General features: G+C 36.3%; 1 protein-coding gene and 1 long non-coding RNA gene across 6 annotated transcripts in view; both read right to left on the bottom strand.

Moving 5' to 3' along the window:
* Positions 1-13,563, bottom strand: part of LOC311622019 — a 1,104,806-nt gene that overhangs the window by 570,728 nt on the left and 520,515 nt on the right. The window lies entirely within an intron of this gene.
* The window catches only part of SLF1 (SMC5-SMC6 complex localization factor 1), a 62,399-nt gene that overhangs the window by 38,984 nt on the left and 9,852 nt on the right, over positions 1-13,563 (bottom strand). For all 5 annotated transcript variants that reach the window (XM_084882638.1, XM_084882636.1, XM_084882639.1 and 2 more), the window contains 5 exons: positions 13,318-13,431; positions 13,085-13,160; positions 10,075-10,315; positions 6,078-6,240; positions 1,692-1,835 (listed from right to left, as the gene is read on the bottom strand). In XM_084882638.1, coding sequence (XP_084738764.1) covers positions 1,692-1,835; positions 6,078-6,240; positions 10,075-10,315; positions 13,085-13,160; positions 13,318-13,431 — 738 coding nt within the window. The remainder of the gene's footprint in view (positions 1-1,691; positions 1,836-6,077; positions 6,241-10,074; positions 10,316-13,084; positions 13,161-13,317; positions 13,432-13,563) is intronic.

Here is a 13,563-nt window from a genome sequence, read left to right as displayed (position 1 = left end):
TGACCTTAATACAACCAAAGCAAGTGACAACTGAAAAACCCACTCAAGAAGATAATAGGTTTTGTTGTCCTCTCCTTCCAGAGAGCATGCCCATGACTTGCCTCTCAGGCATGCATATCTTATACTAGGGTCCCCATGAGACTTGCAACCAGGCGAGCAATAAGCAGCAGCACTTGTCCCCAGTTAACGCCCTGCACCTGTCTCCAAGGCCCCCTTTTTTCTGACTTTTCCATGAGCCAGCGCAGCCCTGCCTAGATTCTCTCTTGTTCGGTGTTTCATTATCCCCAGCTTTAAATAAACATACACCCGAAATAAAAACAATTTAAAAAGTAAAAAGTAGGTTTTGTGAAACATACGCATGAGATTAAAGAGTCTTGTGAATTATATTACAGCATAGTTATACTAAGATGAAGTAGAAAAATGTAGATTTTTAGTTTATAAAGGCTTACATTGTATTTACATACACATTTAATTAAGTACTTGCATTTTATTAACTTAATCTTTCTGGGAATTCTGTACTTTTTTTCCTATTTGACAGTCAAAGCAGGATATGATTATCTTTATTATTTTATTTTTACAAATGTTTGTAAAAATTTAGGCTGTAGATCTAATAGAATCTTGCCATAATTAGGCATGCAAAATGAAACATCTCAAGAAAATAATTTTAAAGAACATACATATAATAACATTAAACAGAATAAGGTGAATCACAAACTATGTTGTGTTTTTATTATATTAAGAAAACTATTTTAGCCCTGGCTAGCATTACTCAGTGGTTGAGCATGGACCCAGGTGGCAATGGTTTGATTCTCCATCAGGGGAACATGCCTGGGATGAGGGCTCAGCCCTCGGTAAGAGTGTGCAGGAGCTAGCCGATGGATATTTCTCTCTCTATCCCACAGGGGAAGTGCTACTCAGCCAGAAGCCGGGCTCACGGCTGGCAAACACAGTGGCTGTAGTGGGAGCCTCTCCCACCTCCATGGCACTACTAAGGATGTCCAACTGCTGGTTTAGGCCCACTCCCTGCAGAGGGTCTAGGGCGTCAGTTGGACATCCCCTATGGGCTCCAGGACTGCGAGAAGGCACAGGCTGGGCTAAGGGACCCCCTCAACCCACAAAGTGCACAAATTTTGTGCATCACGCTTCTAGTATAAACATATGTATATACTAGAAGGTACATTTTCCTTGCTTCAAGTTCCAAGTCCTTCCTGATTTTTGTTTTCTATTTAATTGAAATAGAATTCATTTGTGTCATTTAAAAAATTTTGTTCTATATGAAGTAACATACTTGAATTTAGACCATAAATTATGAATAAATATGTATATATATATATATATATATATATATATGTATATATTGCTGACAAAAATCCTTTACAAGACACATTATATTAAACAGAGAGTTCTAAGTAATTACCATGTGTTGAGATTACACTATGTTTATTTATATATATATATATATATATATATATATATATTCTAAAAGAAATATATATATAGCATTATTTCTATTAGAATCTCAAAACAGAGACATAAGGCAATATCTTAATATGCTCAAATCATAGACTTTAAAACACTGGGTTCAAATATCAAATGTGATTCCAATACCGATGTTACTCCTACCATATATTACCTCTCCAACAATTTTATAAGATCCAGAAATATACATTTTTTAGCCAATAAAGTTTTACCTGGATTCTATACATGTTCTCTTTGAAGGCATCTTTCATTTCAAGAAAACCAACATCTTTCCTGAAACATTTGTTTTTTTCTTGATTGCTATGTTTAGTCCAAATAGAATTGGTTTGGGAATCTTCATCATTTTGAATTTCTTTCTGTATGTATGTAAAAATGGTTTAGGCAATCAATTAAGTATAATTTTAACATAACTGTACTTCTTATGGTATTCAACTTTATAACTGCAAAATACTTTGATAGCCAAACAAGTAAATAAAATGCACTCTCTCAAATTAAAGATTATTAAACCCTAGTGAATTCTTTCAGGGAAAAATCATTATAAAAGGTTGTGAATAATAAAGTGATTTCTGTGTATCTCAACAAAAACTAGTGCCTTGTTGCTCTAGTAGCAATACTATTTACAATCAATCATTAACAAAACTATTTTATCTAGTCTGTCCAAATCTACATAAAATTTTTTCAGATTATACAATAGATTACCTCTCACAGAATTTTTCAGTTTTTTACTGATAAGACTTCTCATTTGCAAGAATATCATACCTCAAGAGGAAAAGAGGCTGAGTAATGTCTGAATTCATAGCTCTGATTTTATCTGAATAGCAATAACTAATTAGTTCCACCCAATTCTATTTCAAACATATTTCTCTTGCCAAGAAATTCAAACTGATTCACAAACCACCTACCAATAATTTAAAAAATACTTGTATAAACATAATTCTACAAGTTTAGTAAAATTAAAAGTTGGAAGTAAAGTTGAGTTCATGACAATTCCCAAAATGTACTTAAGGGCATTCAGAGATTCACTATTTTTACACAAAGAGCAGAGAAAACCACTATACTCCTAGGGAATAATTATGATATAAGCCAAAGTGTGGTAAGGCCTATGGTGTGATCTTTGGTTCCCTTTCACTTCTAAAAACTTCCTAGTTGGACACAAGGGCCCTTTAGCAGGCTACAATCCTGCAGAGAATGATACCTAAGAGTAGCTGAATAAATTTCTTCAATTATTCAGGAAAAGTGAAATTAAAAACTAAGAAAAATGAAGACATTTTTTCCTTCCTATTCCTAGAATCAAGAAAATAATCTGAATGTTCAAAGAACAATTTCTGTTGTGGACAACTTGAAGTGGAATCAAAGTTGTAGAAGAAAAGCTTGACATCAAAATGAAGTCAACATCTACTCAGATGTGATCATAAAATGCCTTTTCTATTTGGACTGAATGGTAATGAACTCCTAGCTATCTTATGTATTCTAAAAACAAACCAAAGTTAGAAATTATTTACCTTTTTTAGTTGATAAACTATTGCTTCCCTCAGAATCTCAATCTGAATGTTTACAGATTATACTGCAAAGAAGATTGTGGGTAAAACATACTAAATATTACACTTTAATCATTTCCATGGAAAATAAAAATTCAGGTACTTTTACTCATCTGTGCGGTTAAGAATGACTATTCTGTTGACAGTTAATTCTACCTTTAAACTGTTCAGACAGATAAATCAGGATGCTTCTGGCTGCAATAGAAAACCAACTCAAACTAAAAAACATGGAAATGTACTACCTCACAGAATGGCAATGTGGTCTAGCACTGTTTCAGGGTTGGTTAATCCAGCAACTCAAGTATCTCAATGACAGTCCAAATTCTGTCTCTATACTTTATCTATACAGTTAGGCTGCTTTTCCTCATAGTCAAAGAATAACTGCTAGTGGAAATATTTAGGTTACATTCTCCTATCTTAACATCTTGTAGTAGCAGGCTGCTGGTGACTCTCTTTTCAGAATGAAGAATAAACTTCCCAGAAACTCTTCAATACCTCTTTTCATGTTCCATGATCAGAACAGGTTCACATGGCCATTCCTAACCCAAACACTTTCAAGGGCAATAAGATTATTTGTAGTTCAAGGAGGTCCATCCCTTGAGCTCAAGTCAAATTTCCACTCTACAATGCTGCTATTCAGTAGGGAAAGTTTTATAATGATAAAAGTGTAATATGCTAATTAGGCTTGATGTCCTTGCGGACGACCTTCCAGACGAAGCCGAGACTGAAGCTGTAGTATCAAGGCAGCCACCACAGCTGCGAGGGAGGGATTCAGGCAGTCGCCACAGCTGCGAAGCCCTACTCTTGCACAAATTTCATGTATTGGGCCTCTAGTAATTATATATTTCATCTACTCACTCTTGGAAGAATCAAAGGTATTTCAAAGGTTTTGTTTTTTAACAAAGATGAAATGAGAACTCATGTGCCAGGCTTTATGCAAGATGATTCAGATATAACTATGGAAAAGATAGGTATCATCCTTGATGACATGGTACTTTTGGTTTAGATGGGGAAGTAGACATTAGCTAAGTAATCAGGCAATTAATTATGATCATAGTGAATAGTATAAAGCAAAATAATTCTGTAAGAACACATACTAAGTGAACCTAACTTAATACAGTGATCAAGAGGGTTCTTTGAACAGGCAATATTATTACCAGAACCTGAATGATGAGCACAGGGAGAGAGTATGGGAAAAACCTTGCCAGTCAAAGAATATATCTTTTGAGAAGTCACTGAGTTAGAAAATAGCATGGCCTATTAAAAAGTTGGGAGAAGACCATTTTATTACAGTAAAGCAAGCATAGAAAAAAAATGAAGCAGGGTATCGTACAAAAGTTAGGAGTGACAGGAATCCTATGGAAACTTGTAAGCCATGTAGACGTTTAGAACTTTATCCTCAGATAATGGGAAGCCATTGGATGGATGGTTGATTGGTTTGTTGGTTTGTTTGTTTATTTATTTATTTATTTATTTATTTATTTATGTTAATCCTCACCCGAGGATATCTTTCCACTGATTTTTAGGGAGAATGGATGAGAGAAGGAAAGATAGAAACATCGATGTAAGAGAGAAACATCAATTGTTGCTTCCTACATGAGCCCCACCTGTAAGAGCCCAAGTTAGGGAGGAGTCTGCAACCAAGATTTGTGCTCTTGAACAGAATCAAACCTGGGACCCTTTGGTTCACAAGATGACACTCTACCCAGTGAGCCAGACCGGCTAGGGTCATTGGATGGTTTCAATAGGAGAGTGACAGGATCAGAATTGTTTTAAAAAGAATATTTTGGCCGAAACCAGTTTGGCTCAGCGGTAGAGCGTCGGTCTGCGGACTGAAAGGTCCCGGGTTCAATTCTGGTCAAGGGCATGTACATTGGTTGCGGGCACATCCCCGGTGGGGGGTGTGCAAGAGGCAGCTGGTTGATGTTTCTCTCTCATCGACGTTTCTAGCTATCTCTCTCCCTTCCTCTCTGTAAAAAAATCAATAAAATATATTTAAAAAAAAAGAAAAGAATATTTTGGCTGTTCCTTCTGAATGAAGAAGCATGGACTATAGAAAGATAAGAGTAATTAGGAAATTAGCAGGAGTATGAAAGTAAAGTAACAGAAAAACTAATTAGGAGCTGACTCCAGGAACACAGGGTAAAGAGGATAAACTAAATATCATCTATATATATAAAAGGCTAAGTGTCTGTCTGTCTGACCAGTAGCTATGATGTGCACTGACCACCAAGGGGCAGACAATGCAGGAGCTGCCATGATGTGCACTGGCCATTTACAAAGAAACGGCACCACTGACCTGGCAATGACAAACCAACAAGTGAGACACAAGTCCCAAAACCACCCTGGAGAAACACCCACCAAATCGGAGCCAACACTACCGAGACCCCATGGCGCAAAATGCGGCCCATAGCAAAGACCAGCTTGGAAACGGTTGCTGTGAGCTCTAAAAAATAACATCATGTAGTAACGCCCATCTTCTTCTCACACCCACTGCTGGCACTGGAGCCACCGCTCTCACCCGCTGCTGGCGCCGGCCCCCATTTTTCAGGTAATTTGTGGATACCATCCCAATAGAATTTTTCTTGTTTTGAGGCAAACCATTCACAGACCAAATTTTCTACTTTTTGTACATTTTGAAGTGCTACTCAGAAAGTTTGTGTGCATGGATTGAAACAAGTGATATTCTAAAGGAGCAAGGTCTAGTGAATATAGCGGGTGCATTACTACTTCACATATAACAATATAGTCCAGTTATTTTATTTATACCTACATTAAAACACTTAAAATTATTTTGTAGTAATCATCACTAAAGCACTTGAAAACAAAAGTAGAAACTCAAAATAAGACAATTTTAAATTGAATAAGCAAGATTCTATTGGAATTATCAAAAGTATTCTTGAATACTTAAATAACTAACAGCAATTGCCTTAAAATGTCATTTTAATTACTTTTACTCATTATATTTTCAAAATTCAGAACATAATTTTACTGTGTATTACTTCATCATTATTTTATTTTTTTAAAAAGGCTTTAAAAATGTCTATTCATTTTACTTACCTCTAACAGAAAATCCCCTAGATATTGAATTGGATAAAAGGGACCCTTAAAGTTATCTTTTTCTTGCTCAGCCTTGATTCTTGCATTACTAGCAAGCACGTGAGTTATTCCAGTTGGTGAACTTTTTGGTAAAGTAACATTTGCTTTTCCAGCCTCCAAAACTCTAAATAAAAATGTAAACAATTTAGAAAGTATTTTTAAAATAAATATATTCAGTCAAATCATCTAAATCAATAACTTCATTAGAGTAGCACTGCAATTTCCTGAAAGGAGTTATATTCCTTTGGAGTATTTGAGTGCCATGAAGGATAATTTCTGTAATGATTATAAGTTGCTCAAGCAAATGTTTTAGAAATTGGGCTTTTCATTCTACTTATCAATTTCATGATATAGGAGAAATTAAAAACCAAGAATATTAAATTCACTTAAGGAAAAGTGACCTTAATAAGCCAATGAAATATTGAAAGAAGTCTAAGGATCTAGCTTCTTCAGAAGGCAACATAACTCCAAGGAAATCACTCTGAATCACAAAAAAATGGAACTAGTTGCCAAACTTCTTCTAATAATTAGGCATTAAAAAAGTTTAACTTCCTATCTAATAAAAGAGTAATATGCCAATTGGCCATACCTCTGCTACACTCACAAGCCACACTCCCCAGCCAATCAGGAGTGGGTATGCAAATTTACCCAACCAAGATGGCTACAGCCACAGTGCGAGCAGGAGACTTGAGTTCCCCAGCAATGGAGAAAGCCAAGCTTCCACACACGTTGGCTTGCCCTGGACTCCACTCAAGGCTACAAAGTTTCAATTATAGAAGATAAATAAATCCCAACAAAAATGGTAGCAGCCACAAAGCTTGAGAGAGCAGGAGGCTTGGGTTTTCCTGCCAATGGAGGAAGCTAAGCTTTCCGCCCACCCTGTTCTGCACTGGCCTCCACTCAAGGATATAAAGTTTCAATTACAAAAGATAAATAAATACCAGATCCCAGGGTCTCTGCTTGGGTTGCCAGAGGGCGTGGCTGGCCTGCAAACCACCACAGGCCCCTCGGCCAGGCCATCCCACACCTCAAGGAAACCCCCACCCTGATCCAGGACACCCTTCAGAGCAAACCAGCCAGCCCCCAGCCATGCACCAGGCCTCTATGATATCTAATAAGTAATACACAAATTGACTGTCACTCCAACACACAAGATGGCTGCCCCCATGTGGACACAAGATGGCCAGCAGGGGAGGACAGTTGGGAAGGACCAGGCCTACAAGGGAGGAAGGTTGGGGACAATTAAGCCTGCAGAGGAGGGAAGTTGGGGGCAACCAGGCCTATAGGGAAGAGAAGTTGGGAGCCTGCACAGGAAATTAGTTGTGGGGGACTAGTCCTGCAGGGGAGGGCAGTTAGAGGTGACCAGGCTTGCAGGGGAGGGCAGTTAGGGGCAATCAGGCTGGCAGGGAAGCAGTTAGGCATCAATCAGGCTGGCAGGGGAGTGGTTAAGGGTGATCAGGATGGAGAGTCTTCCCACTAGAGGTTGACTCCCGCCTGGCCCTCCATTTGTCCCAAATTAACTCTTTTCTAGTCTTTCTCTTCACTTTAGTGTGTGGCCTCCTCCAGAAACTGGACTCTGAGTGGGCCCTAATCACGTGGGTTGTGTTAAGGGTTCCCACAGGATGAAATGTATCCAAAGAATAAGATTTATGGAGCTTAAATAAAGCTCTAAGTCCTACATGTGGGAGCATACATTAGAAGTCCAGCTTGGTATGCATCTACCACCGGGACTTTGGTTTCATGGCTGCTAAGCCAACACAGGCTTTTTGTAGGCTGTGTAATAGGGCAGTTGTCATTCTTATTTTTTTTCTTTCTTTTTTTTAAATTTTATTGATTATGGTATCACATAATTGTCCTCATCCCCCCATTCCCATCCCAAACCCCTCCCCCACATATGCCCCCACTCCCCTGTTGTCCATGGCCACTGGAGGGCTTTCAGGATAAAAGCAATTTTCAATATTTTTTTCTTTACAACTCTAGGCTCTTGTTTTCTTTGTCTTATTGTACTGGCTAATGCCTCTAGTGAAATGCTGAATAGAAGTGGTCACAGTAAGCATGCTTTGTCTTATTCCCAATTATACCCATGATTTTAAGTTTAGATTTTGTCATACGTGTCATTTATTAGGTTAAGGTTATAAAATTCTTACCAAAATATTTAGAAATAGAATCAGCAAATTTTAAAAATAAATAATACTATATGATAAAGTAGAGTTTATCTTAGGAATATCAGTTTGGTTTAACATTTAAAAATTGACAAAATAATTTAGCATATTATCGAAATAAAAGAGAAAAGGCAATTGTCTCAATAGATATAAAATTTTTTTCAAAAATGTCCATTTATAATAGCATCCCAAAACAATAATAAGTATCTAGGGTTAAATTTGACAAAATATGTGCTAAACATATACAATGAAAACTATAAAATATTAATGTCAGAAGTTAAAAAATAACTTTTAAAAAACAAATTTAAAGAGACTTGAAGGAATATACAATTTGTTAAGAGAACTCAATATTGTTAAGATCTCAATTCTCTCCAATTTGATCGTAACTGCAATCCCAATCCAAATCACAGCTTGTATTTTTGTACTAATTGACAAACTGATTCTAAAATGTGCATAGAAATATAAAAGATCCACGTCACCAAAACAATTTGAAAAAGACAATACTGGAGGATTCATACTACCTGATTTAAAGACTTGTTATAAAGTTACAGTAATTAAAACAGTGTGTTGTTCGTATAAGTAGAGACAGTTATCAATGGAAAAGAATAAGAAATCCAGAAACAGACCACACAAATATGGTCAACTGATTTCAACGCCAAGGAAACTGCAAAGCAACTGGAACCCTCATACTTTGCTAATGAGTTTGTAAAATGGTACAACTACTTTAGAAAACGGTTTGGTATTTTCATATAAGGTGAAGTGCACAATGGCCCTTTGAGCCAGCGATTTCATTCCTAGGTATTTATCCAAGAGGAATGAAGACTTGTCTACCTGAAGACTTGTACTCATGTTCATAGCACCTTTAATCACATTAGAAAAAACAAACAAAATTCCACAAAAGTCCATCAGGGGTTGAGTAATAAATGGGTTGTGTTATATCCATAGAGTAGAATACCACCCAGTAACAAAAAATAAACTGCTAATTCACACAAGGTAGACAAATTTCAAAATCAAATGAGTATATACAATATGATCCCATTTATATAAATCACTCAAGGAAAATAACAAATCTAATCTACAGTGATGAAAGCACTGGTTGTCTGGTATTGGTGGAGCAGAATTAAATGTACAAGGACACAACAAAATGTTGTAATGTTAATGTTACAGATCAGAGTGTAGTGAGGTTAACATAGATGTACAACTGATTTGTCCAAACTCATAAAAAATAGTTTGTCCAAACTCATCAAAATGAACACTTAATATGTGTGGATGCTATTATCTATAAATAAATTACACTTTAGTAAAGGTAAAGTCTTTGCAACTCACCCCCACCAAAAGGCATGTCAATCTTATAGTTTACCCAATAAGAAGCCTTTATAAAAAATGATATAAAAGATTTTAAAAAATGGAATGATGGAAACAGTATTAACCATGACAAATGCACTATATAAACCCAGAACAAAGCCTCTGTGATAACATAATATTGCACTTGCAAAAATGTAACTGCTTTAAAACTTTAAAAACACTTTTTATGTTTGACTCAGAGAAAAAAAAACAAAACATGGAAAGTAAAATAAAGACCACAAAAATAATTTGAAGCAATACTATAAAATACATTTTGAACCATTAGATTCATATACTTAAATGTTAGAACAGCTTAAGTAGGAAATCAAAGAGTAAACCAGATGGCTCACTTTAATTAAATTAATAATTGCAAAGAAATACAGAAAGGTATTCAAGCAAACCAAAACTGTTTTCTCATGAATTGCTTTAGCTTTTTTAAGATCTTATCTTACCTTACAAGGGAATCACTTCGCTTATCAGATCTAACAAGGAGAACAACTTTCCATCTGTGAAAGGCTCCTGGAGCACCAGTGCGTTTCAGTTCTTCACGCCATCTTTTAGGTGCAGATTGCATTTGTGGTGAATAATGGGAATCTTTTTCAATTTTATATCCCCATTCATAAGTTGTTTCATCAAGCCATCTACCACTTTTGGCACTATGAATTATGTAGTCTTTAGTTAGTACCCACTTTCCTAAAAAGCAAATAAGCTGTCAGTAAGAATTTTGGTTCTGAGAATAAAAAATAAAAATCAAATCAAATAGAATTTAATCTTTCTGAAAACTAAAGACACAAATAAATGGAAGCATATATTGTGCTTATGGACAGAAAGAATTAGCACTGCTAAAATGTCCACACTACCCAAAACCATCTACATTTTCAATGCAATCTCTATCAAAATAGCAATGTCATTTTTCACAGAAGTATAACAAGTGACTCTAAAATTTATTTGGAACCACAAAAGACCCTGAATAGACAAAGCAATCTTGAAAAAGAAAAACAAAAGTATATAACAAGGCTTTAGCAATCAAAACAGCATGGTTCTGGAATAAAAAGACACATAGATCAACATAATGTAGAGAGAGCCCAGAAAGAAACCCATGGTTATAGAATAAATTGATTTATAATAAAGGAGTCAAGAATATCCATTGGGGGTAAAGAGATTATCTTCAATAAATGATGTTGGGAAAACTGGATATATGAAAAAAACAACAACCATGAAATTAGGCCACTTTCTTATACCATATACAAAAATTAATTAAACATGCATTAAAGACTTAAATATAAAACCCAGAATCATAAAACTTTTAGAAGAAAAAACAGGCAATATTTTTTTTGGATATATGTCCTAAGGCAAAGGCAATAAAAGCAAAAATAAACAAATAGACCTACATCAAACTAAAAAGATTTTGCACTGCAAAAAAAACTATCCACAAAACAAAAAGGCAACTTCCTAAATCAGAGAAGATATTTGCAAATGATATATTCGGTTAGAGGTTAATATCCACAATATGTAAGGAACTCATACAACTCAACACAATCTAATTAAAAAATTAGCTGAGGACCTAAATACACATTTCTCCAAAAAGGACACACAGATGGCCAACAGATACATAAAAATATGCTAAAGGTCTCTATCCCAATAGATACATAAAAAATATGCTAAAGGTCTCTATCACCAGAGAAATTCAAAGATCAAACGAGATTATCACCTCACACCCGTCAAAATGATTACTGTTAATAAATCAACAGGTATAGGTAAAAAGGTGAAGAAAAGGGAATCCTAGTGAACTGTTTGTAGGAATGAAAACTGGTGCAGCCACTATAGAAAACAGTGGAGGGTCCTCAAAAAATTAAAATTAGAACTATCATTTGAAGAAACACAAGACACTAATAAGAAAAGACATATGCACCCTATGTTCCTTGCAATATTATTTACAACTAGAGGCCCAGTGCACAAAATCCTATGTAGGTGAGATTTAGCCAGCCCGGCCCCAATCAGGGTAGATTAGGGCCACAGGGCCTGTCAGGAGAAGACAGCAGGAGGTTGGCCAGATGACCTGCCCCAATTGGGACCCAATCAGGGCAGTGCCAGCAAGGAGAAGGGCTGCAGGCGAATGGCCAGCTGGCCCCATCCCCAATTGGTGTTGGGGGCCAATGGGGGATGGGGGGGTTGGCCTCAGAGACCAAAGGAGCTAAACTGTGCCAAGAGGGGAGTCTATCAGGATGGTGGGGCGTGGTCAGGCCATTTGCAGGTCCCTCTTGGCACAGGCTAGCTCCTTTGCTCTCTGAGTCCCAGCTCGGTGCACTGGACCAGGAGGTACTGCTCAGGAGGCCAGGAAGGTGGTGGAGAGAAACCCTGTAGACTTCTGTCTGACCAGCAGCCCAGGACAGAAATGGACTGGCACAGAGCACACTGAGCTTGCAAGCCTCGGATGGCAGCTGCCCAGCCGCCCAGGGCCATCCAAGGCTCAGGTAACCAGGGCCGGCAGAGGCTTGCACTTCTGGCTGTGGCAGCAGCAGAGGTGTGATGGGTGTTGCTTTTCCCTGATCGCCAGGTCATCTCCTGCCCCTGAGGGCTCCCAGACTATGAATGGGGAAGGCTGGGCTGAGGGAAGCCCACCCCCAGGGCATGAATTTTCATGTACTGGGCCTCTAGCATAGATATAAGGCTTATTAAAATAAAATGTGGCATTACTTAAATATAATTGTTATTATTAAACCCTATTTGTGGTTAAATTTATATTCTTCCTCTTTTGCTAAAAACTTTCCCCATAATGTTTACAGCATTCTTATGCTTTGTAAATCAAATTTATTGAGTTAGAGAATTTTTCAAGGTATTAACAAATATTCTATAGTTGCTTTATCTGAGCATCAATGATCTTTTCAACAGCAGGGACAATGTATGTTTTCATTTGTGGAGTTAATAATGAATTCAAGTGTTTTTCTATTAAGTTATTACAAAAATGGTAAATTCACCTGAGTTAAATGCATATTTTTTGCATCCAGCAGACTAGTCAGATGCCAAATCAATCATAGAAAACTGTAAAAGAAACATCAACGGTGACGAAGAGAGAGGATTTAAAAATATTAGAAAAATAAAATACCATGATCATTGCTTCATAGAATGGATGAGAGAGGAGGCAGCAGTGGAACAAAAACATTAACTATATCCAATGATAGATCAAAGAAAAGAAACCTGACCGATCACAGCTGAGACTTCAACAGGTATTTTTAAAAAATGTTTGTGCCAAATCTTTCACTTAAAATACATTTTCTTATATAAAGCACTTACATGAAAATATTTGAAGGATTTCTGCCTAATACATTGGTTATGTTTTACAAAGTTTTACTCAGAACAATACAACACAGAGTATCTCAAATATAAGTATTTTCAGAAAAATGTCAACATAAACATACCATCTTCCTTTTTTCAAAGATGGAGGGAAGGCCATTAACTTACCTGCTGCACAAGCAGCTAAAAATTTTTCACTCTTACATAGGCGTTCAGCTATAAGATGTGTACAATTTTTGTATTTCTGGAAAGAAAAATCCACATGAAAAAAATATTACCAAGATAATATTTCCTATATAACATTCTTATTCTTACACTATTATGGGGGCATTTTATCATTTTTAGGTCAGTATTTTAATTCTAGTTATTTTACATTTGATAAGTAAAGTTTTTGTACTCACCTCACTCTTAATAAAAGTACAATCTAGTGTTAAAAGCAATTTTCCTAGAGCTTCCTTTTCTTCCAGTTTAAATCCTGTCATCTGAATGATATGCTTTGGGGCACCATCTTCCATCTAACACATACACATAAAGAAGATAACATGTTAATAGATATTTTTCACCAGGTTGACTTTATTCTTTTTCCTTATTTATGAGTGCTAAAAATAAACACTGAAACCATTAGATCAGAGATATAATGAATTAAA

The sequence above is a fragment of the Pipistrellus hanaki genome (genome assembly GCF_964339955.1).
Source record: "Pipistrellus hanaki genome assembly, chromosome: 4".
Lineage (NCBI taxonomy): Eukaryota > Metazoa > Chordata > Mammalia > Chiroptera > Vespertilionidae > Pipistrellus > Pipistrellus hanaki.
This window is presented reverse-complemented; position numbering and strand designations above follow the sequence as displayed.